General features: G+C 46.3%; 2 protein-coding genes across 2 annotated transcripts; one reads left to right on the top strand and one right to left on the bottom strand.

Annotated features, from left to right (window-relative positions):
• Positions 1-946: 946 nt before the first annotated feature.
• LOC124672618 (cytosolic sulfotransferase 5-like) lies at positions 947-2,162 on the bottom strand. Its single transcript, XM_047208822.1, has one exon. It carries the CDS (start codon positions 2,141-2,143, stop codon positions 1,064-1,066), a length of 1,080 nt encoding a protein of 359 aa, XP_047064778.1. The 5' UTR covers positions 2,144-2,162; the 3' UTR covers positions 947-1,063.
• A 15,248-nt stretch (positions 2,163-17,410) lies between these two features.
• LOC124707586 (peroxidase 5-like) lies at positions 17,411-18,831 on the top strand. Its single transcript, XM_047239252.1, has 2 exons — positions 17,411-17,644; positions 17,719-18,831. The coding sequence occupies exons 1-2, from the start codon at positions 17,411-17,413 to the stop codon at positions 18,604-18,606; spliced, it is 1,122 nt and encodes a 373-aa protein (XP_047095208.1). The 3' UTR covers positions 18,607-18,831.
• Positions 18,832-24,442: the final 5,611 nt, after the last annotated feature.

The following is a 24,442-nucleotide window of genomic DNA, read 5'->3' on the forward strand; positions in this document are numbered from 1 at the left end:
AGTAGGCGGAAGGGCAGCCTCGGAGGGGTCACGGGGGCCCCACACACCAGGGCCGCGCGGCCAGGGCCCAGGCCGCGCCGCCCTGTTGTGTCGCCACCTCGTGGCCCCACTTCGTCTTCTCTTCGGTCTTCTGGAAGCTTCGTGGCAAAATAGGCCCCTGGGCGTTGATTTCGTCCAATTCCGAGAATATTTCCTTACTAGGATTTCTGAAACCAAAAACAGCAAAAAAACAAGAATCGGCTCTTCGGCATCTCGTTAATAGGTTAGTGCCGGAAAATGCATAAATATGACATAAAGTATGTATAAAACATGTAGATATCATCAATAATGTGGCATGGAACATAAGAAATTATCGTCGGAGACGTATCAGGCGCCAGGCGACGGCGTCGTACGCCCGCGCCGTGTCGAACGTGCCGAGGTGAATCCGCTCCTCGCCGGAACGGATTTCCGCGTCGAAGCGGCCGCTCGGCCGCGCACGAACACCGTGTTAGCCGGAGATGGGGCGGCGGCGCGGAGGCATCTTCGCGCGGAGGCGGAGCGGTCGACGGCGGAGTCGCGCGGAAGCGGAGCGGTCGGAGGTGGAACAGCGGCGGGAGAGAGAGAGGCGGGGAGAGAGACGGACGCGTGGAAGATTTGGCGGTTGGCCGCGTGCACACGTGTCTAGTTTATAGCGCGTGCGGCAGCGCACGCGCAAGTTTCCCGCGCGGGATAGTGCGAAAGCGCGCGGGCGGCAAAAATTATATCGCCAGTTTGCCGCGCGTGGCTTTTACAGCGCCTGTTGAAGATGCTCTTAGAGAAAGGGGTTCGGTGATGATGACTTGCGTGCTTTTAGATTCGGACGGCCAGGTGTCATCTTCTGGGACGGGTCTATTCTGCTGGGTGATAGACCCGGTCTCATAGGATTATTTCCCAACACTCATCTCAGTGAGAAAGCAGACAACTCCCAGACGTGTAGGTTTCAGACTACAGCGTGCGTATTTCTTATTCGTGATGGACCGATAAGGGCGAATTTGAAACCGATAATTAAACAGAAAAAAATAAAAGGTGAGAACTAGAGATACACTTAATTAATTACTGGAGCTGGGCCAAAGGTTAGCGTGGATCCCTTGAGCGCCTCCTTGACGACCCCGTCCAGCCGCGCCGCCATGGCCGGCGTCATGCAGCTGCTCCAGTCTCCCACCGTCCCTTTCCTGAAGAACACCTCGTTCTTGAGCCCAAGCAGCGTGCTCCCGCTCCTGTTCACCTCCAGCCCCTTGAGCTTTGCCAGACTGCAGAGCTCCACGACGTGGTGCACCACCCCGGCGGCCTCCTCCTCCGGCGAGAACGGGCATCCCATGAACGCCGCTAGCGTTCGGAGGTTCCCTGCTGGATCGAGCAGCATGTCCTCGTACCTGAGGAACAGCACCTGGTCGGGACGCCGGCGGCTCGCCTCCCAGAACTCGAGCGCGTGGCGCCAGTGCGGCCCCGATATGCACCGGCCCTCACAGAAGAGCTCGAACGCCTCCTCAAAAGTTGGCATGGTTGGAGGCGACGCGCCGGCGACGCCCGGCACCCCGAGCAGCACGGCGGTGGTCTTCTCGTGGAAGTGCCACAAGGAGACCAGCGTGTCCTTGGGGTCCCGGCACACATACACGATCTTGATGCCGTTGGGGAGCAGGGAGTAGGGGAGGTGGGAGGCGAGCAGCCGGGGAGAAGGGAGCTCCCCGTACAGCTCGTCTTCCCCAGCATAGTCGGTGGCGATGAGCTCGGGGCTCACCTCGAGGAAGCTGACGAGGTCGTGGGGGCTGCTGCGGTACAGCGGGTGGTGGCCGGCGGAGGATGGTGGGTGGGCCGCGCGGTTGAGCGCAGAGAAGGCGAGGGCCTTAAGCCAGGTGGTGCCGGACTTGGGGAAGCTCGTGAGGAGCACGTCGGTGGGTCTCGGCTTGAAGCGCGCGTGCGACGCGGCGATGCCCTTGAGGAACAGGCCCGACAGCCAGAAACCCCCGTAGTAGCTCAACTGGTAGGGCGGGAACCCCGGCCCAGTGGGGAGAGACGACATGATATTCGGTATGTCGGCGTGCGGGGTGGCGGTGGTGACAGCCTTTGCAACCCCTTCTTCTTCTGCGGCGGCGACGCCTGCAGGAGCAGTAGTACCACCACCCATGCTAGCTATTGCCTTTAGGAGCAGTAGAACAGAGTTGCAACTAGCTTGTCATGTATGGACGCGGATTTATAAAGGACCTTATGGCCCGGCCCTTATCCCGCACCGTCTATTTCATTGCACTGCATCAAGATTGGTGACTTTTTTTGCAAAAAAGACCCTAGCTTTTATCAAATTTATATCTGGAAGTCCTTTTTATTTATAAAGTTCTTTACAGAATCCAATGTGGATCCACTGTTGCCATCTAAAGTTCTTCAAAATTTATACATGAATATCTAACAGTTAAATGGATCTTCACAAATTGTAGTGTGTAACCACATATCCCTGTATAAGTAACATGTTTGCACACAAAAAAAATCCATCCAAGGTATCCAGGGTTCTTCACAAATTTATACATTTGTTTCCAACTCACATATCTTTATATATTTCTTCACAGATCTTCATAAGAAATTAGATTTGTGATGAACATCTAACATAGTGGAAAAGGTATCCATTGCAAAACTTCAGAAGATCCATTCGAAAAAAGCATTGGATCAATTTGTTGAAATACAATATCCTAAACCGTAACAAGATCCTAACAAAGAAAAAAAAGGAAAAAAAAAGTGGATCCGCCGCCGGGATCTGGCCGGAGAAAGGCTCGGGGTGGCGGCGCCGTCCGACCACGCCGGCATGCGCGTCGCGGATGGAGCGGGCCATCCGACCACACCGGCGTGCGACCCGTCCGACCACGTCAGCGCGCGAGCGGTGGAGGGTGGCGACGAGGAGCGGCTCGCGCGCGCGAGCGGTGGAGGGCGGCGACGAGGAACGGCTCGCGCGCGCGAGCGACGACCAGTAGCGGCCACGAGGGGGAGCTCGCGCGCGTCCTGGCGTCCTGAGCAGGGCGGCGGCGGGCGGAGGCGGGCGACGGGCGGAGGCGGAGGCGGAGGCGGGTGGCGGGCGGCGGCGGGGGCGGGTGGAGGTAGGATGTGGTAGGCTAGGTCGGGTTCTAGGGCTGCTGGCCGTTTTTGGCTGTTTATATAGGGCTGGACTACAACTGAATTAGAGAAAGGTGGAGGAGTTGTTTTGCAAGATAGGCGCGCACGAATCTCCAGCCGCACCGGGGAACGCGATAAGGTACGGGCGCCACAAGGTCCGCTCGTTCTATTATTCGGTCATGTATGCTTGAGTTTAACGTTAGGCAGGGTTGTAATCATGATGGAACTCCTATGGAGTGATTAATAAATTTCTTTCCGCAAAAAAAAAAAAACGTTATTGAGAGGGCAGCATGTGCTCCTTTGTCTTGTCAATTTGATGGCACTACGGAGTTTTAAATGTGGTCGGTGCTCTTCTTGTCACTAGCCATCCACACAAATCTTATCCCTTATTCTTGCAATGCGCCTTGTATGAATGGGCGGGCTAGATTCCTCTGATGATTTTTTTCGACTTCATCTCATTCCACAGTGTACGTGCGCACTACTTTAAAAAAAAAATACAGTGTACGTGCGCACTAGCGGACCGTGACAAGTAATAATGGACGGGCAGATGGCTTTCGACCCGTTTGCGTCGATCGGTGATATAAAAATATTCATTTTAAACCGACCATTCTTTTGGGTGGCCGCTGGACGCATATTATTTTTTCAACAATTTTTTCATTCAACTAAAAAACATAATTTATATATGAAATAAAGAAAAAATAAGAAGAAACAAAGGTTAAAATGAAAACGGTTAGGCCCTTAGACTACTTGCCGCCCCTCGGGGCGGTTGAGGGCCCGGCCCCAGCGTTGCCCCCCTCCCTCCTCCGCTTCGCTGCCGCTCACCGCTCCATCCGCCGCGCGGTTGCTAGAGCTTGGTGGGCAACCACGTCCTCCAATAGCCGCTGCCGCAGCGCCTCGTTGCCGTTATCCTCAGCCTTCTGCAGCGTGTCAAAAAACGCGACTAAGGCCTCTGCTTTGCCGCCTTGTCCTTCGGTCAAGCCCACTCCGGTCAAAGTCATCGCCGTCGTCCGAATCCTCCTATGCGCCCGCAGCCTCCCTGCAGTGTTGCTGCTCCGCGTCAAAAGCCGCGTGGGCCGCCCGCTCCTCCTCTGCCCCAAGCTTCGCGTCACCATGAACTTTGCGGCATCGATAATGTCTGAATGTACACGGACGTCGCCTAGAGGGGGGGGGGGGGGGGTGAATAGGCGGGTTATAAAAACTTCTACTTGAGAGCTAAACAAGGCGAAATAAAACTACTTAGTATTTACTTGTTTAGCTCAAAACCTATCAACTAGGGGTTGGATCCATCAACGTTAATTTTGAGCAATTCTCCGCTAGGAGCCTGCCACTGCACATCTGAGATACGCCTATTTCCTGCTTGCTTTTTTTTGTAGTACTCTGCACATTCTTCCGCCCAGTTCACCTGGCTACCAATTGGTCTGCATTTCCCGTATTTTCCTTTGCATTGATTTTGTTCCTTCTGGTCCACCACTGCCACAACAAGCATACGATTAGGGTACTCTTCTCAACTCCCAAATTTAATATTAGGTGTACAACTGAATTCGCATCAGGGCATAGGCAAAGATCCTCTCTTTCTTTTTCTAGCTTTAGATCCCTCCATACTGATTTTACATCCTTGCACCTGAGAAACAAATCACCTCCGTCCTCATCCAATCTTTGATAGCACACACACCGGGTATCACAGTCCATGCCCCTCCTTTTTAATATTCATCTTGAGTGGTAGGCTGTTGTGGGCAAATCTCCAAACAAACTGTTGAATTTTAGGTGGGCATGGCAATTTCCAAATTCGTTCCCATTGTAGCGTATTCTCACCTTGAGCTGAAGATGATTGTTTTGGACCATCTCTCATTTGCACATATAACTTGTAAGCTGACTTGACTGTGAACAATCCCTTGCTATCATGGTGCCATGCTGCAAAGTCTTCAAAATCATCTCTGATGGGAGTTGCAAGAATTACCTCTGCATCAATTCTCATGAAGGTGTCTCTCACCAAAGCTTCATCCCACTTGCCCGTAATTGGGTTGATTAGCTCAACAACTTTTGTAAGTAAGCTTTGGTTCCTTGGTGTGATTGGTTTAAGGGCATCATCATGTGCTAGCCAATTATCAGTCCATATGTTTACCGTGGAGCCATCCCCTACCCTCCAAATTATACCTTTCTTTAACAGATCAACACCCTCGAGGATACTTCTAAAAGAAGTATGACATTCCTCCCATAGTCTGTGCATCCAGAATGGAGGTTTGAGGATAATACTTGGCCTTCAAAACCTGTGCGCACAGGAAATCTGGGGCAATTAGGAGGCGACATGCTTGCTTTGCTAACAAGGATAGATTGAACCCGTATAGGTCCCTGAAACCCATACCACCATATCGTTTGGAGCTTGTATGTTTCTCCCAGCTTAACCAATGCACTTTATTCGCCCACCAAAACCTACAAATCATTGTGCTCATTTCTTCACAAAGTGTCTTGGTTAAATAAAAACACGACATGGCAAAAGTTGGAATAGCTTGTGCACAAGCTTTTATAAGTATATCCTTCCACATTTTTGAGAGAAACTTCTCCTTCCAACCTTGTATCTTCTTCCAAATATGGTCCTTTAAATACTGAAAAGTCTGCTGAACTTGATGAACTAGCTATGTTGTATCAGCTAAAGGAGGCGAGAATCTCGAGGAATAAACCGACGGTCCATAACACACCCATACGTGTAAGTACAAAATCCACTCTAGACATTTGAATGATATTTATTTCGAGGGTAATGGGGGGATTACTCCCCACCGCTTGTGATATATTACTCGAAAGTGCCCGAGAAGGGCCACATTCTGTTACAACAAATAAGAGAAATACACATGGGTTTACATAGGGAGAGAGAACACAAAGGATCACAAAAACCTAGCACAAGGTGTTACAAAGTGACCACAAAAAGAGGTGTGCCCATAGTACAAAGCTTGCCGGACATATGTTGACATGAGGGTAGATTGCTAACTCCCGTCTTCATCACGCCATCCGAATGTGGCTATATGGTTGCCGCTCTTGCCGAAGAACACCACTCGCCCTTCAGGGGAAGGAAGCCCTGTTGGAGATATGCCCAAGAGGCAATAATAAAAGTGGTTATTATATATCTTTATGTTTATGATAAATGTTTATATACCATGCTATAATTGTATTAACCGAAACATTGATACATGTGTGATATGTAAAAAACAAAGAGTCCCTAGTATGCCTCTTAACTAGCTTGTTGATTAATGGATGATTAGTTTCATAATCATGAACATTGGATGTTATTAATAACAAGGTTATATCATTGTATGAATGATGTAATGGACACACCCAATTAAGCGTAGCATAAGATCTCGTCATTAAGTTATTTGCTATAAGCTTTCGATACATAGTTACCTAGTCCTTATGACCATGAGATCATATAAATCACTTATACCAGAAAGGTACTTTGATTACATCAAACACCACCGCGTAAATGGGTGGCTATAAAGGTGGGATTAAGTATCCGGAAAGTATGAGTTGAGGCATATGGATCAACGATGGGATTTGTCCATCCCGATGACGGATAGATATACTCCGGGCCCTCTCGGTGGAATGTCGTCTAATGTCTTGCAAGCATATGAATAAGTTCATAAGAGACCACATACCACGGTACGAGTAAAGAGTACTTGTCGAGAGACGAGGTTGAACAAGGTATAGAGTGATACCGAAGATCAAACCTCGGACAAGTAAAATATCGCGAGACAAAGGGAATTGGTATTGTATGTGAATGGTTCATTCGATCACTAAAGTCATCGTTGAATATGTGGGATCCATTATGGATCTCCAGATCCCGCTATTGGTTATTGGTCGGAGTGAGTACTCAACCATGTCCGCATAGTTCACGAACCGTAGGGTGACACACTTAAAGTTGGATGTTGAAATGGTAGTACTTGAATATGGAATGGAGTTCGAATATTTGATTCGGAGTCCCGGATGAGATCCCGGACATCACGAGGAGTTCCGGAATGGTCCGGAGAATAAGATTCATATATAGGATGTCATTTTATGTGAATTAAAATGTCGCGGAAGGTTCTATGGAAGGTTCTAGAAGGTTCTAGAAAAGTCCGGAAGAAACCACCAAGGAAGGTGGAGTCCACATGGGACTCCACCTCCATGGCCGGCCAACCCTAGTGGGGGAGGAGTCCCAAGTGGACTCCCCTTAGGGGGCCGGCCACTCCCCCATATGGGAGGTGGAACTCCCACCTTTGGTGGGAGTCCTAGCTTGGCTAGGTTTCCCTCTCTTATGGAAGGTTTTTGGTTCGGGTCTTATTCGAAGACTTGGACACCAACTCTTGGGGATCCACCTATATAATGAGGGGCCAAGGGAGAGGGCCGGCCACCCCAAGACCACAACCTGGCCGCCCCCCTTGAGTGGCCGGCCACCCCCTCCCAAACCCTAGCCGCCCCCCTCTCCTCCATAGCTCCCGCGTTCTTTAGCGAAGCTCCGCCGGAGTTCTCCACCGCCACCGACACCACGCCGTCGTGCTGTCGGATTCAAGAGGAGCTACTACTTCCGCTGCCCGCCGGAACGGGAGGTGGACGTCATCTTCATCAACAACCGAACGTGTGACCGAGTACGGAGGTGCTGCCCGTTCGTGGCGCCGGAACCGATCGTGATCAAGATCTTCTACGCGCTTTTGCAAGCGGCAAGTGAACGTCTACCGCAGCAACAAGAGCCTCGTCTTGTAGGCTTTGGAATCTCTTCAAGGGTGAGACTCGATACCCCCTCGTTGCTACCGTCTTCTAGATTGCATCTTGGCTTGGATTGCGTGTTCGCGGTAGGAAAATTTTTGTTTTCTATGCAACGTTATCCTACAAAGTGGTATCGCAGCCGTGTCTATGCATAGATGGTTGCACGAGTAGAACACAATGGTTTTGTGGGTGTTGATGCTCTTGTTATCTTTAGTTGAGTACTTTGCATCTTTATGGCATAGTGGGATGAAGCGGCTCGGACTAACTTTACATGACCGCGTTCATGAGACTTGTTCCTCGTTCGACATGCAACTTGTATTGCATAAGAGGCTTTGCGGGTGTCTGTCTCTCCTACTATAGTAAAGATTCAATTTACTCTTCTATTGACAACATTAGTATCAACGTTGTGGTTCATGTTCGTAGGTAGATTAGATCTATATCGAAAACCCTAAACCACGTAAAATATGCAAACCAAATTAGAGAGCGTCTAACTTGTTTTTGCGGGGTTTGGTGATGTGATATGGCCATAATGTGATGATGAATATGTATGAGATGATCATTATTGTATTGTGGCAACCGGCGGGAGCCTTATGGTTGTCTTTAAATTTCATGTTGAGTAGTATTTCAAGGTAGTTGTAATAGTTGCTACATGGAGGACAATCATGAAGACGGCGCCATTGACCTTGACGCTACGCCGACGATGATGGAGATCATGCCCGAAGATGATGGAGATCATGTCCGTGCTTTGGAGATGAAGATCAAAGGCGCAAAGACAAAAGGGCCATATCATATCACATATGAACCGCATGTGATGTTAATCCTTTTATGCATCTTATTTTGCTTAGATCGCGACGGTAGCATTATAAGATGATCCCTCACTAAAATCTCAAGATAATAAAGTGTTCATCCTTAGTAGCACCGTTGCCAAGACTTGTCGTTTCGAAGCATCTCGTGATGATCGGGTGTGATAGAATCAACAAGTGCATACAACGGGTGCAAGCCAGCTTTGCACATGCGGATACTAAGGTGGCCTTGACGAGCCTAGCATGTACGGACATGGTCTCGGAACACGTGATACCGAAAGGTAGAGCATGAATCATATAATTGATATGATGAACACTTTGAGTGTTCGCCATTGAAATTACACCTTGTCTCGTGATGATCGGACTATGGTGTGGTGGATTTGGTTCGTGTGATCACTAAGACAATGCGAGGGATATTGTTTTGAGTGGGAGTTCACCTAGATTTTTAATTATGTTGAATTAAAATTTGAACTCAATTTGTCATAAGCTTAGTCTAAACTATTGCAAATATATGTTGTAGAGATGGCGTCCCCAATCAATTTTAACCGAGTTCCTAGAGAAAGAAAAGCTTAAGAGCAACGGTAGCAACTTCACCGACCGGTTCCGTCATGTGAGGATCTTCCTCTCGCGGCGGAAATCTGCAATATGTGCTTTATGCACCGCTAGGTGACCCTCCTGCAGAAACTGAAATCGATGAAGTAAAAGCTGTTTACGAGACTCGGAAAACTCGGTACTCTCAAGTTCAGTGTGCCATCCTGTGCAGTCTGGAATCCGATCTTCAAAAACGTTTTGAGCACCACGATCCTCATGAGTTGATGAATGAGCCGAAAGCTATTTTTGAGACTCATGCGGCCGTGGAATGCTATGAAGCATCGAAACATTTCTTCGAATCTGTATGATGGAAGAAGGCAGCTCCATTATTGAGCACGTGCTCGCCATGACCGGGCATGCGAAGAAACTCAGTGACTTGGGAATAGTGATTCCTAACGGATCGGGGATTAATCGTGTCCTTCAATCACCGCCACCAAGTTACAAGAACTTTGTGATGAACTACAATATGCGTAACATGAACAAGAAGTTACCCGAACTCTTTGGCATGCTAAAAGCTGCCGAGATTGAGATCAAGAAAGAGCACCAAGTGTTGATGGTCAACAAGACCACCAGTTTCAAGAAACAGGGCAAGTCTAAGGGAAAATTCAAGAAGGGTGGCAAGAAAGCTGCCACGCCTCCTATGAAACCTAAGAACGGCCCTAAGCCCGATGCTTGAGTGCTATTACCGCAAGGAGAAGGGACACCTGGAAGCGTAATTGCTCCAAGTATTTGGCGGATCCGAAGAGCGGCCTTGTCAAGAAGAAGAAAGAAGGTATATCCGATATACATGTTATAGATGTTTATCTCATCGGTTCTCGTTCTAGTACCCGGGTATTTGATACTGGTTCGGTTGCTCATATTTGTAACTCGAAACAGGAACTAAAGAATAAACGAAGACTACTGAAAGATGAAGTGACGATGCGCGTTGGAAATGGATCCAAAGTCGATGTGATCGCTGTCGGCACACTTCCTCTACATCTACCTTCGGGATTAGTTTTAAGCCTAAATAATTGTTATTTTGTACCCGCGTTGAGCATGAACATTATATCTGGATCTTGTTTAATGCAAGACGGTTATTCATTCAAGTCTGAGAATAATGGTTGTTCTATTTTTATGAATAATATCTTTTATGGTCGAGCACCTGAAAAGAATGGCTTATTTATGTTAGATCTCGATAGTAGTGATACGCATATACATAACATTGATGCTAAACGAATTAAATTGAATGATAATTCTACTTATATGTGGCACCGTCGTCTTGGTCATATTGGAGTGAAACGCATGAAGAAACTCCATACCGATGGATTACTTGAATCACTTGATTTTGAGTCACTTGATAGATGCGAAGCATGTCTAATGGGAAAAATGACTAAGACTCCATTTTCTGGTATGATGGAGCGAGCTACTGACTTATTGGAAATCATACATACCGATGTATGCGGACCAATGAGTGTAGCATCGTGCGGTGGTTATCGTTATGTTCTAACCTTCACAGATGATCTGAGTAGATATGGGTATATCTATTTCATGAAACATAAATCCGAAACTTTTGAGAAGTTTAAGGAATTCCAAAGTGAAGTAGAAAATCAACGTAACAAGAAGATTAAATTTCTACGATCTGATCGCGGAGGTGAATATCTGAGTTATGAGTTTGACATGCATTTAAAGAAATGCGGAATACTTTCACAATTGACACCGCCGGGAACACCACAACGAAACGGTGTGTCCGAACGTCGTGATCGAACTCTCTTAGATATGGTTCGTTCTATGATGTCTCTTACTGATTTGCCGTTATCATTTTGGAGTTATGCATTAGAGACAGCCGCATTCACTTTAAATAGAGCACCATCAAAATCCGTAGAAACGACACCGTATGAATTATGGTTTAATAAGAAACCTAAGTCTGTCGTTCCTTAAAGTTTGGGGTTGCGAAGCCTATGTAAAAAGTTACAACCGGACAAGCTAGAACCCAAAGCGGAGAAATGCGTCTTCATAGGATACCCTAAGGAAACTATAGGGTACACTTTCTATCACGAGATCCGAAGGCAAAATCTTTGTTGCTAAGAACGGAACCTTTCTTGAGAAAGAATTTCTCACTAAAGAAGTGACTCGGAAGAAAAGTAGAACTCGATGAGATTGATGAATCTATACTCGTTGATCGAGTAGCGCGAGTACCGGAAGTTGTACCTGTACCGCCTACACCGGCAACAGAGGAAGCTAATGATAATGATCATGAAACTTCGAACGAGGAAACTACTCGAACCTCGCAGATCGACAAGGGAACGTGCCACTCCTGATTGGTATGATCCTTGTCTAAATGTCATGATTGTGGATAACAATGATGAGGACCCCGCGACGTATGAAGAAGCGATGATGAGCCCAGATTCCAACAAATGGCAAGAAGCCATGAAATCCGAAATGGGATCCATGTATGATAACAAAGTATGGACTTTGGTAGACTTACCCGATAGCCGAAAGGCTGTCGAGAATAAATGGATCTTCAAGAGAAAAACAGATGCTCGATGGTAATATTACTCGTCTATAAAGCTCGACTTGTCGCAAAGGGTTTCCGACAAATTCAAGGAGTTGACTACGATGAGACTTTCTCACCCGTAGCGAAGCTAAAATCTGTGAGGATTTTGTTAGCAATAGCTGCATTTTTCGATTATGAGATTTGGCGGATGGATGTCAAAACGGCGTTCCTTAATGGAGACATTGAGGAAGAGTTGTATATGGTACAACCCAAAGGTTTTGTTGATCCTAAAAATTCTGACAAAGTATGCAAACTTCAGCGTTCAATCTATGGATCGAAGCAAGCATCAAGAAGTTGGAACCGACGCTTTGATAAGGTGATCAAAGACTTCGGGTTTATACGAGTGTCATGGAGAGGCCTCGTATTTACAAGAAAGTGAGTGGGAGCTCTGTAGCATTCCTGATATTATATGTAGATGACATATTATTGATTGGGAATGATATAGAACTATTAAGCGAGTGTAAAAGGTTATTTGAATAACGAGTTTTTCAATGAAAGACCTTGGTGAAGCATCGTATATATTAGGCATCAAGATTTATAGAGATAGATCAAGACGCCTAATAGGGCTATCACAGAGTACATACCTGGACAAGATTCTAAAGAAGTTTAGAATGGACGAAAGTAAGAAAGGGTTTTTACCTATGTTACCAGGCAAGGTCTTGAGTAAGACTCAAGGACCGGCTACGGCAGAAGAAAGAGAAAGGATGAGTCGGATCCCCTATGCTTCAACGAGTAGGCTCTATTATGTATGCCATGCTATGTACAAGACCGGATATAGCACATGTTGTTAGTTTGACTAGCAGATATCAAAGTGATCCAGGAATGGAGCACTGGACAGCGGTCAAGAATATCCTGAAATACTTGAAAAGAACTAAGGATATGTTTCTTTGTTATGGAGGTGACCAAGAGCTCGTTGTAACAAGTTACACCGATGCAAGTTGGAACACCGATCCCGATGACTCTAAGTCACGCATCCGGGTACGTGTTTATATTGAATGGTGCTGCAAGTAAGCTGGGCAAGCTCGAAGCGGTGCACGGTGGCGAAGTCTTCAACGGAATCGGAGTACATAGCGGCTTCGGAGGCTTCATCGAAGCGGTATGGATGAAGAGGTTCATTGTAGAGCTCGGTGTGGTTCCTAGTGCATTGGACCCACTAGTCATATACTCGTGACAACATGGGTGCCATCGCCAATGCACAAGAACCAAGGTCACACAAGAGGCTGAAGCATATCAAGCTGTGTTACCACTCGATTCGCGAGTACATCGAAGATGGAGAAGTAAAGATTTGCAAAGTACACACCGATCCGAATGTAGCAGATCCGTTGACTAAAGCTCTCCCTAGGGCAAAGCATGACCAACACCGAATGCCATGGGTGTTAGGTTCCTTACAATGTAATCTAGATTATTGACTCTAGTGCAAGTGGGAGATCTGTTGGAGATATGCCCAAGAGGCAATAATAAAAGTGGTTATTATATATCTTTATGTTTATGATAAATGTTTATATACCATGCTATAATTGTATTAACCGAAACATTGATACATGTGTGATATGTAAACAACAAAGAGTCCCTAGTATGCCTCTTAACTAGCTTGTTGATTAATGGATGATTAGTTTCATAATCATGAACATTGGATGTTATTAATAACAAGGTTATATCATTGTATGAATGATGTAATGGACACACCCAATTAAGCGTAGCATAAGATCTCGTCATTAAGTTATTTGCTATAAGCTTTCGATACATAGTTACCTAGTCCTTATGACCATGAGATCATATAAATCACTTATACCGGAAAGGTACTTTGATTACATCAAACACCACTCGCGTAAATGGGTGGCTATAAAGGTGGGATTAAGTATCCGGAAAGTATGAGTTGAGGCATATGGATCAACAATGGGATTTGTCCATCCCGATGACGGATAGATATACTTTGGGCCCTCTCGGTGGAATGTCGTCTAATGTCTTGCAAGCATATGAATAAGTTCATAAGAGACCACATACCACGGTACGAGTAAAGAGTACTTGTCGGAGACGAGGTTGAACAAGGTATAGAGTGATACCGAAGATCAAACCTCGGACAAGTAAAATATCGCGAGACAAAGGGAATTGGTATTGTATGTGAATGGTTCATTCGATCACTAAAGTCATCGTTGAATATGTGGGAGCCATTATGGATCTCCGGATCCCGCTATTGGTTATTGGTCGGAGTGAGTACTCAACCATGTCCGCATAGTTCACGAACCGTAGGGTGACACACTTAAAGTTGGATGTTGAAATGGTAGTACTTGAATATGGAATGGAGTTCGAATATTTGATTCGGAGTCCCGGATGAGATCCCGGACATCACGAGGAGTTCCGGAATGGTCCGGAGAATAAGATTCATATATAGGATGTCATTTTATGTGAATTAAAATGTCGCGGAAGGTTCTATGGAAGGTTCTAGAAGGTTCTAGAAAAGTCCGGAAGAAACCACCAAGGAAGGTGGAGTCCACAAGGGACTCCACCTCCATGGCCGGCCAACCCCAGTGGGGGAGGAGTCCCAAGTGGACTCCCCCTTAGGGGGCCGGCCACTCCCCCATATGGGAGGTGGAACTCCCACCTTTGGTGGGAGTCCTAGCTTGGCTAGGTTTCCCTCTCTTATGGAAGGTTTTTGGTTCGGGTCTTATTCGAAGACTTGGACACCAACTCTTGGGGATCCACCTATATAATGAGGGGCCAAGGGAGAGGGCCGGCCACCCCAAGACCACAACCCGGCCGCCCCCTTGAGTGGCCGGCCACCCCCTCCCAAACCCTAGCCGCCCCCTCTCCTCCATAGCTCCCGCGTGCTTTAGCGAAGCTCCGCCGGAGTTCTCCACCGCCACCGACACCACGCCGTCGTGCTGTCGGATTCAAGAGGAGCTACTACTTCCGCTGCCCGCTGGAACGGGAGGTGGACGTCGTCTTCATCAACAACCGAACGTGTGACCGAGTACGGAGGTGCTGCCCGTTCGTGGCGCCGGAACCGATCGTGATCAAGATCTTCTACGCGCTTTTGCAAGCGGCAAGTGAACGTCTACCGCAGCAACAAGAGCCTCATCTTGTAGGCTTTGGAATCTCTTCAAGGGTGAGACTCGATACCCCCTCGTTGCTACCGTCTTCTAGATTGCATCTTGGCTTGGATTGCGTGTTCGCGGTAGGAAATTTTTTGTTTTCTATGCAACGTTATCCTACAAGCCCTAAAGGAGGGAGGACTGCAGAAAGAGAACAAGGGGATGCAAGACCATGGTTGCTGCCCTAGGAAGAACCCTCCGCTCGCCCTCTGGGGGAGGAAGCCCGGAGGAGGGAGACCCGCTGCGAGAGAACGAAGACAACCAGAGAGGGAATTGAGAACTTGTTAACCCGGCTTCGGACTAGAGAGAGAGCTACCCTGTCAACACCATCGGGCACGGAAAACTCTGCATTGCTTGATGACTCCCACAGGGCACGGAAAACTCTGCATTTGAATGATATTATATAATGTCTGAACTCTAATGTGACTGCTGGGGTGTGGGTAGTATTTCTTGGTCTCTGAACAAAATCGCTCAATTTACTAACAATCTGTACGTGGGGCTATTTAACACGTGGGGATGATTACTTCATGCTTGCCATTTCATCTATTTGCTAGGCTATTTGGAATGCCAAGAACGAAGTCAAATTTCATGAGCATAGAATGAGGATCCCTGTGAGATTATTTTCTTTATTTAACATCGTTTGACTCACTGGGCAGGTTTATAAAAAGATCAGGGTCATAGAGATGTTGAATCTAGGAGCTACAAAGATGCTGGCCGGAAGTCGGGACGAGCCTGCTGCGATATCAAGATACTACCCGTGGCGGATGCTTTTTTTCTCTCAAGCTGGGACAATGGTGTTTGGGTTTTGAAGTATTGCATACTATTGCAAAAAAGAGTTGTTGGGAGTGTGATGTTGATGACACTGGTAGTAGCTTCTTTTGGAGTTCAGTTTGGTATCATGGGTACCATGCTTTTACTACTACATTCTTGGTTTGTAAGAATTAAATTTGTTGTCTGGTGGTAGTATGGTTTTCATCCATAGCAGGTTCTTGCTACTGCACCAACCTGCTTCCTTTATCTCCTCCCTTTCTTCCCCCGATTTAAAATCTTGAATTGGTATTTGTGTTTATGTAATGGAAAGGGGAAAGTTCATTTTGAGAAAAATCAAGTTGCATGCACGGCCGTACCTTATGTAGCGGTGAACCTTTCCCTAAAAAATAAACAAATATAATCGTGTCACGATGCAGAGATGCTCCACCGCTCCTGCTCAATTCCGGCAACCAATGCCGATGTCATGGCATCTCCTCTCTCTATCCCTTCTTCCTATTTTGGCCACCTCCGTTTGAAATTTTGACTAGTTCTTTATCCCGGCTTGCCGACATCATGCCCTACGAGTTGCATGGTTGTGCGACCCCTTTACTGCTAGCAGCGGCCGAATAAGTTAAATCAACCCGTTCCCCGAGCTTCTCTTACAACTTCTATTCTATTACCTTCCAGTCAGACATTTGTTTTTGCTTTTTTATTGATCGACTTCCATTGACACGGTGGCGCCTACGTTCCTCGAGTAGGTACGAGATTTCCTTCTTATCGGTTTATTTGGTCAGAAACCGAGGATGGAACCCATCCTTGGTTAGCATTATTTCCAAACACTGATCGGTTCTCATTTTCATCAAACCAAAATTACTTTTGGATGGAGAAACCTAACGGAATGGTTTGGTCTAACCGAATGCCTAACCCTACACTTAGTGAGACGATTTTGTGTTAGGGCACGTAAAATGGGGTGATGTCAGCCTTCGCTTAGAGATGCCACGTCAGATTTTTACTTAGTTGGAGGAATGATAATGAAGAGAAAGAAGATTTGCTAAGGGATCATCTCTTAGGAAATAAGGAAGACTATTTTCTCCATTGTATCACGTATGTCTTTCCTTAGCAACAAATTTCGTACCAAAATTTAATTATTCATATTAATTGCTAGAGATGGCGGTAAGAGATAATGCATTGTATGACTTATATCTAACGGTTTTGCTAAGTCTCAGTCAACTGAGAATTACTTAAGTCTCAGTCACCTACAAAAATGCACTTGAGTTGCACTTTTCTATCAAAAAAGTGCAATTGCACTTTTCTACTAGAAAAGTGCAACTGATTTGAGTTGCACATTTTTTTGAACTGCAGTTGCACTTTTCTAAGTTGACTGAGACTTAAGAAAATCTCAGTCAACTGAGACATAGGCATACCCTATATCTAATGCATTCTCTAGATGATGTGGCGGGTTAAGGGAAGGCATGCCTTCTCTACCATTGTACGACTTATTTTTCTTGTGGTCGTCACGTTGTCAAAACAGCATTCTGTTGTTTTCAGTAGTGAAATATGTCGAAGCTAATTTGACCGTCCGTGGACGTGCGGGCCTATTTTTAGAACTGTCTCCACAAAGGAAATGGCTAAAGAATATGAGGCTTAAGTTCCTCGGCCTCTTGAAACAAACATGCTCTTAAGCTTCCACACACCCGTCTTCCAAATGCAAACAGCTCGTTCCGTGTGGAACCCCTCTCTTCTCTAGCTCGCCCTACCGAGGCACGCCGCTGATGCGAATTGAACCAATAACCGGCATGTCGCGGCTCTCGATGGCGATGCTGTTCTTACTCTCCCTTGTGCTGGCAGCGGCCCCGCGCACCGCCGTCGTCGAGGCTGTTGTCGTCCAAGGCCTGCAGGTGGGGTACTACAACCATTCGTGCCCGGAGGCGGAGCAGGTGATCCGCGACGTCGTCGAGGCCGAGGTCAGCATGGATCACAACATCGCCCCGGGCCTCATCCGCATCTTCTTCCACGACTGCTTCATCACGGTATGGTCTTTTCCGTGTCATGCCAATGCGGAGCACAGCATGTTTCTATAACAATAATGGTCGTCATTGTGTAGGGGTGCGACGCTTCCATCCTGCTAGACGAGACGCCGGCGGGCGACGTCCCGGAGAAGGAGTCGTCGGCCAACGGGTTCACCCTGGTCGGCCTCAAAACCATCGACGTGGCCAAGACGACCATCGAGGCCATGTGCCCGCGCACCGTCTCCTGCGCCGACATCCTGGCCTACGCTGCGCGCGATGCCGCCGTGGCCGCCGGCCTCCCCAGCTACGAGGTCGGGGGCGGCCGCCGCGACGGCACGCACTCCCGGATGGACGACCTGCCGGGCAACTTCCCGGTGCCCGGCCACACGGTGCCGCGCCTGACGGAGCTCTTCAACAGCCGCGGCCTCTCCCAGGAGGACCTAGTGACACTGTCCGGCGCGCACTCCATCGGCGGCGCGCACTGCTTCATGTTCTCCAACCGCATCTACGGCTTCTCCAAGACCTCGGAGATCGACCCGTCGCTGGACCCGGCGTTCGCGGAGAGGCTCCGGAAGATGTGCCCGCGGCCCCAACCCGACGACAACCCGGAGGCGTCGCGCAAGGTGCCGTTCGACGAGCGCACCAGCGAGAAGCTCGACAACGTCTACTACCAGGAGCTGCTGGCGAGACGCAGCCTGCTCACCTCCGACAACACGCTCGCCCAGGACCCGAAGACGAGGCCCCTCGTGGAGAAGTACGCCAAGGACATGGCCCTCTTCCAGAAGAAGTTCGGCGAGGCGATGCAGAAGGTGAGCGCGCTCGACGTGCTCATCAACCCGGACCAGGGCCAGATCAGGCGGAACTGCCACCTCGTCAACAAGGCCAGGGGGCAGCAGTTCCCGGTGATCAAATGGCCCAGGGCCCCCAAGCACCCCATGCTCCAGATGATCAACTGGTTCATCCGCGGCTTCCAGCAAGACTGAGTGCCCCAGGCACGAGGCCTGGCCTCACTGGGAGTCTGACCAACATCATTTCATCCTAGTAGATACTAAAGCGGTACGGTTGTGGAGTTTAATTTTCACTGTCTTCCATTTGGCCGTCGCGTTAAGTTCCTTTCTTGTCCTCGGTCTAATGATGGCTGTTCATATTCCTAAGCCAATCATGTAATATACATTTGAGCCGTTTTTTTGTTTGTTTATCAACTTCAAATAATATGTATGTTGTTCCCTTCATCTAATAGTAACTAGCAAGATGGCTCCTGCAATTGGGCGGCTAGGTTTACATGTATTTCTACTTTTATTCTGTTGGTTGATTTTGATGTACACTTTGGTGATTCGTGGGATGTAAACTTTAAACCTTAAAACTGTGCAATAAAGATCTCAAATAAAGCAGGTTGTGTGCATTGGTTGATGCAGAAGCTATGTTCCCCATTTCAAAAAAAAAATATTTATACAGTTTTATTACTGAAAATTTTGAGTTGTTGAAAGATTTTTTTTTGACACAAATACAGTAGGGAAAGGCTCCGTACTGTATCATTTTCTATTAATAATTGATGGGATATTTACAATAGAGTATCACTTATTACACACTTATAGAGTATCAATCCAGGATTGCATCCCTTCTTTAAGACCAGGCTTAGCTCTATGCATTGTGAGAGTAAAGGTGGTTTTAAATTTACTAATACATCTCTGAATATTGGGAATATTCCCATTAAATATAGTATTATTGCGTTGGTCCCATATGCTCCAGCATCCAGCAATCATAATTTCCATGAAGAAGTCCAATGATAATCTCTGTCTTGCTTCATCAATCATATGATATAAGTTCATATCTACATTCCATTCCAGTCCAAAGGCCCACCAGAAGCTCTGACTAAAGTGCACTCAAAGAAGAGGTGCATATTTGTTTCTTCTGGGCAAGTATCACAGAGGATGCATTCTGAGAACTCAACATAGAAATTTGTGTGCTTCATCATCTCTTTAGTATTTAATCTACCATTAAGTAGTAGCCAGGCAAAGATTTGTGTCTTGGAATATTACATGCTTTCCATATTGAAGAAATATTGTTTGGTGTTTCATGACTGCCAATAAGCTCCCTGTAAACTTTTTTGTGAAAAAATTGCTTCCCTAGTTAAATGACCAAATATCATGTTCATCTCCAATATTTAACTCCAAGAATTCATGTTTCAAGTTATGTAGCTCCTCATGAGCAACGGTACTGAGAGGAAGGTGAAACATATCATAAATATTGTCATTTCTTGCCTCTACAGCCTTGTCAATGGTAATTTTTCTGGTTCTTGGCAAAAGAATGCAAATGTGGATAGATATCTTGTCTTATACCACTGTTCCAATTATCCTTCCATAGGATGACCGATTTTCCATTTTGAATATCCACAATTGTCATTTCCTTATATTTGTCCTGAAATGTCAAACAATCTCTCCACCAAAAAGAGGCTTTTGTGTTGATCAATTGGGAGTGCCTCTATGTCATAATATGCATGCCAGATCAACTTAACCCAAGGAATATATGCATGGTTATATAATTTATGCAAATTCTTCATAAGGAGAGCTTGATTTTGTACCCTGAGATTCAAGATTCCTAGCTGTAATATCCCAGGTTTAGAGACGATCGAGGGGTAGAATTTAGAAAGGGATGTGCATTGCATTGTAAAATCTAGGGAAATTTCGCGCTTTTAAAGAAAAACTGCATCGAAGGGGGACAAGTTTCTCTCTCGACACCATATAGGGTTAGGGTTTCGAGAGTGCGATAAACTTGGACCTCAATTAACTCAATTAGGGTTTTCGAGAAGAGAGGGGAACATATATCATCTCAACTTAAGTTGTATGATTGAATTGTAACATGTTGTGTTTGAATTTCAAAATTCAAACATTAAACAAGAATATTATAATCCAAATTTGGATAATTCAATAAACAATTGAATACATAAAAATTTGAAACAATAGAAATTATAAGTAAAGCTTATTAGAGAAACTTGAGCTTTATTGATTACCACACAATTTACATTGTCATTTACAATATTCCAATTGGATTATGAATATTACAACACATTACAGAGATTGAATAATGGAAAATGGAAAAGGAAAAATTACAAGTTAATGTAAATGGCTAAACTAGACAAATAAATCTTCATAAATAGCTTGATCAACACTTGATCCAGCTCCTCTTGATCATCAAATGTATTCCTGCAATCAAAGACAGAAAACAATAAGCAAAGTTAGGCCAAGTGGTAAAACCACTTGGCAGGTTAGCAAATAAAGGTAAATGGAGAGGATATGATCAGGGATCAGCCGAGCTGATCCAACAGCAGCAACACAAGTCCCAACCAGAGCACACAGGCAGCTCACAAGGACTATTGCATGCCCAACAACACACCTAGACCAGAGGAGAGTCACCAAGTGACCATGCAGTGCTGTCGACCAAGGGAGTGAAGAGAGGCAGAGTATAAAAACTTTTCACAGCCAAGAATCCTAGCAGCTCATCGACAGAGTCTCCAAGGGTAAGAACAGAAAGAACAACAAGAACAGGAAGAACAGCCAGAGCTGTTCAACCTTTCCAAAAACCACCAGAAATCAATCAAGCCAAGCCAGCAGGAGGAGCAGGGCAAGCCTTGACCGATTCCCAGAAGCAAAACCTCTACATCAGCAACTAATCTAGGAGCTGGAGTGAGGTATACCATATGATCATGAGCAAGCAAGCATACACATGCATCACAGAAGCAAAGAAGGGTAGAAACCCTATTTGTATCATCATGTGGCTGCAAAGCCATTTGGTGCCAGCAAAGAAATGACCTAGCTAGAAGGAAATCACCAAGGGAACATTGGTTTTGTCAACACAGTGACATAACCAAAGAAATCCATCATGGATTTATCCTATCTAGTCAGCCAGATTCACAAAGCACTCATATAGCTTGCTAAACCATCAGATTATTGGACAAATAATTGTCCAATGTTATTTCAACATCAAATATCCTAGCAGCCCATGGAAGACTACCAGGAATAGTGCACAGAAGCATCCAATAGAGGTAGGAGCAACCATTTCTAGCAAATAAAGTCTGCTAGGGTCACAACAGCTACCTAGCCACACAGAAAAGTTTACTGAAGCATCACATCATCACCCAATAGGGTTCAGTATGAGCTAGGGTACCCAACCAGTGGTTGGCATCCCTCTAGCTGCATCAAATCCATCAATGAGATCACCACTACTAAGCAGTTCACATCATTTATCTATTTAATACATCAGAACTACACAGATAAATGAAACAGATAAGCAAACCAAGCACCAAGTCTTGTATATGATCCAAAGGATCACTGCAAGCCACAGCAGGAGCTTGAGCAAGCACAAACATGCACCAGCCCAAGCTTGAGTACCACATAGACTCAAGGAAAAAGTATCAATGAGCCACAAGTCATAGGACAGCAGTCAAACACCAAGCAACTGGTGATCACATGATCACCGGGAGTTGACAGTGCATGCAGGAGCATGCTAGAGCCAAGCCTAGCAATAACAGCAACATAAGAATTAAACTCATGCACATACATGAACCAACAGGAGGTCCTGGAGCAGGATCATCCAAAGCCACAAATAACCAACCAATGTATCACAAACAATTAAATAGATACATTATAATTGTATGCAGAAGCACACCAACAAGAGATAAAGCTGTCTAGTTAACAAATCATGCTCAACTGAGCATTTCCATGAATTATAACTCAATGAACATCACAGATGCACTGACACTTGCAAATATGCAAGGATTCATCACAGAAATCAAGCCAGGGTCAGTTAATTAGATACACAACAAAGGTATAGCACCAGTAGCAAGCTCAGGACCAACCTAGCATGGCAGGAGCATCATAGAATGCTCATGAGCAAGTGCTCATGAGTCATAACAGCACAGAGAGCAAGCACACATCCATAATCCAGAGGGAGGAGAACAACAACATAGTATAGGATAGAGCAAATAGAGCACCAACAGTAGCTAGCAACCATGGCAGTAGCAGAGAGCCAGCAGCATACACACAGCATAGAACAGCAGCAACAGCAGCCAACAAAGCACAGCAGCAACAATCCAGCATGACGGCATCTCCAAGAGGAGGAGCAGCCATGGCTTGAGCTAGAAGAAGAAGGAGAAGCGCTGGGAGAGAAAGGGAAGGTGGTGGAGCACTTACAGGTGAAGCGGGCCGACGAACGCGGCCATGGCGGCCACGGCGGCACACGCCGGGGGCACGGCAACGCCAGGCCAGGCCAGGCCACGACAACGCCGCAGCACCCAGCACCACCACGGCAGGGCACGACGACGCCACAGCATCAGGAGCGCCGGCGAGCGGCGCATCACCGCAGATCCTTGCGACCGTGTGTTGCAGAAGAGTTGGGGGCGAACGGTGGCGATGGCGAACCCCAGATCGACGCGGATCATTAGATGCACCGTCGAGAGACGGTCAGTTTGCGACTGATCTTATCACCGGGGATGGCCGGAGTCGGCCGGAACAATTCGGCGACGGCGGCAGCGACAGAATGTCGCCAGAGCGCGTAGGGTTAGGGTTCGAGGCGATGCGGGGAAGAGGTAGAGGAGTGAGCGACCGCAAGTGGGTCTAACCCAACCCGTTGGGCTCCACTCCCAGGTGGGCCCAAGGGCAAGATGGTCATTTCAAAATTTTGCAAAAACCAGAAACTTTGAATAAGAATAGAAAATGGATGAGAACTCTAAAAAATAAATAAAAATATGCAAACCACTCAGAATAAAATTCTCTATCATAATAAAATATGAACAGGATTTTTTGAGACAATTAAAGATGAGTCATATTTAAATGCAAGAAATTAATATTTTAATCATTAAAAATCAAACCTTATATTTTTAATGATAAAAATAAGTCCATAAATGCATTTGGACTTTAAAAACACCTTGGCAACATTCCAAGGTAGTATCTTACCTTAAACAGAGTATCCCTAAATTATTCTTAGTAAACACCTCTTACATGAAATAATAAAGCATCGGGAAGGGGGGAACAAACCCTAAAAGTTGAATCATACATAATTGCTTCTTTAACCATTGCCTTTATCGGACAATGATGCTATGTTTCAGCAACAGAGGACAAGGTTCAGTCCACACCATCGAACTGCAACACTTTGCAGTCTTCAGGCAAGTTCATCGCTTGCTCATTTCACTTGAGTATTTTTACCAAATTACTTGCAAAGTACTATACTTACCACCCTTGCATGAAAAGAAAAATCACTATTTTCATAACTATGAATATGACTATGTGGTTGGCAATGGGACCATGGAATGTGTTGACATGGTGGAGGTTCCATTGCAAGGGTTTATATCCATCTAGGATTAATCAACAAATATCGTCCAGTGATTCTTGTGCCGTAAAACTCGTGTTAACCATAAGATCTGGAGTGGGACGGAATAGTCAGTTGTACTTCCACCTCTCGTACATCAATGGATGCGCATACCGTAGACACTTGATCCAGTTAAGGACAAGCGAGCGCAACCCTCGTGTTTAGTTGCCACTATGAGTTTGGAACCGTGGGGAACTCGTTAAAGTCCCCACGGTAATGCGGTCTATGATGGGTTGCATCTACCAGCGAAGGAATTTATGGTAGTTAGCCCTGAATTGTCGTCGTGGTCGGGGGCTATCCACAATTGGTATAAATGCACCGGCGAGGACCCAGGATCGGGGATTGCAACAAATGGTGGGTGTGCGAGGTAGCGGAGGAGTATAACTTGGCTAAGACCTTATACCGGGCCTCACACCAAAAGAAGTGTGGACGGGAAAGCTGCCCGGTTGGCACCAA

The sequence above is a fragment of the Lolium rigidum genome, chromosome 1, assembly GCF_022539505.1.
Source record: "Lolium rigidum isolate FL_2022 chromosome 1, APGP_CSIRO_Lrig_0.1, whole genome shotgun sequence".
Lineage (NCBI taxonomy): Eukaryota > Viridiplantae > Streptophyta > Magnoliopsida > Poales > Poaceae > Lolium > Lolium rigidum.

Bases quoted from the DNA above. Each gene is read 5' to 3' on its own strand.
- LOC124707586 (XM_047239252.1), top strand. From the start codon at position 17,411: ATGTCGCGGCTCTCGATGGCGATGCTGTTCTTACTCTCCCTTGTGCTG. The intron at 17,645-17,718 runs GTATGGTCTTTT...GTCATTGTGTAG, and splicing joins TCCACGACTGCTTCATCACG to GGGTGCGACGCTTCCATCCT.
- LOC124672618 (XM_047208822.1), bottom strand. From the start codon at position 2,143: ATGGGTGGTGGTACTACTGCTCCTGCAGGCGTCGCCGCCGCAGAAGAA.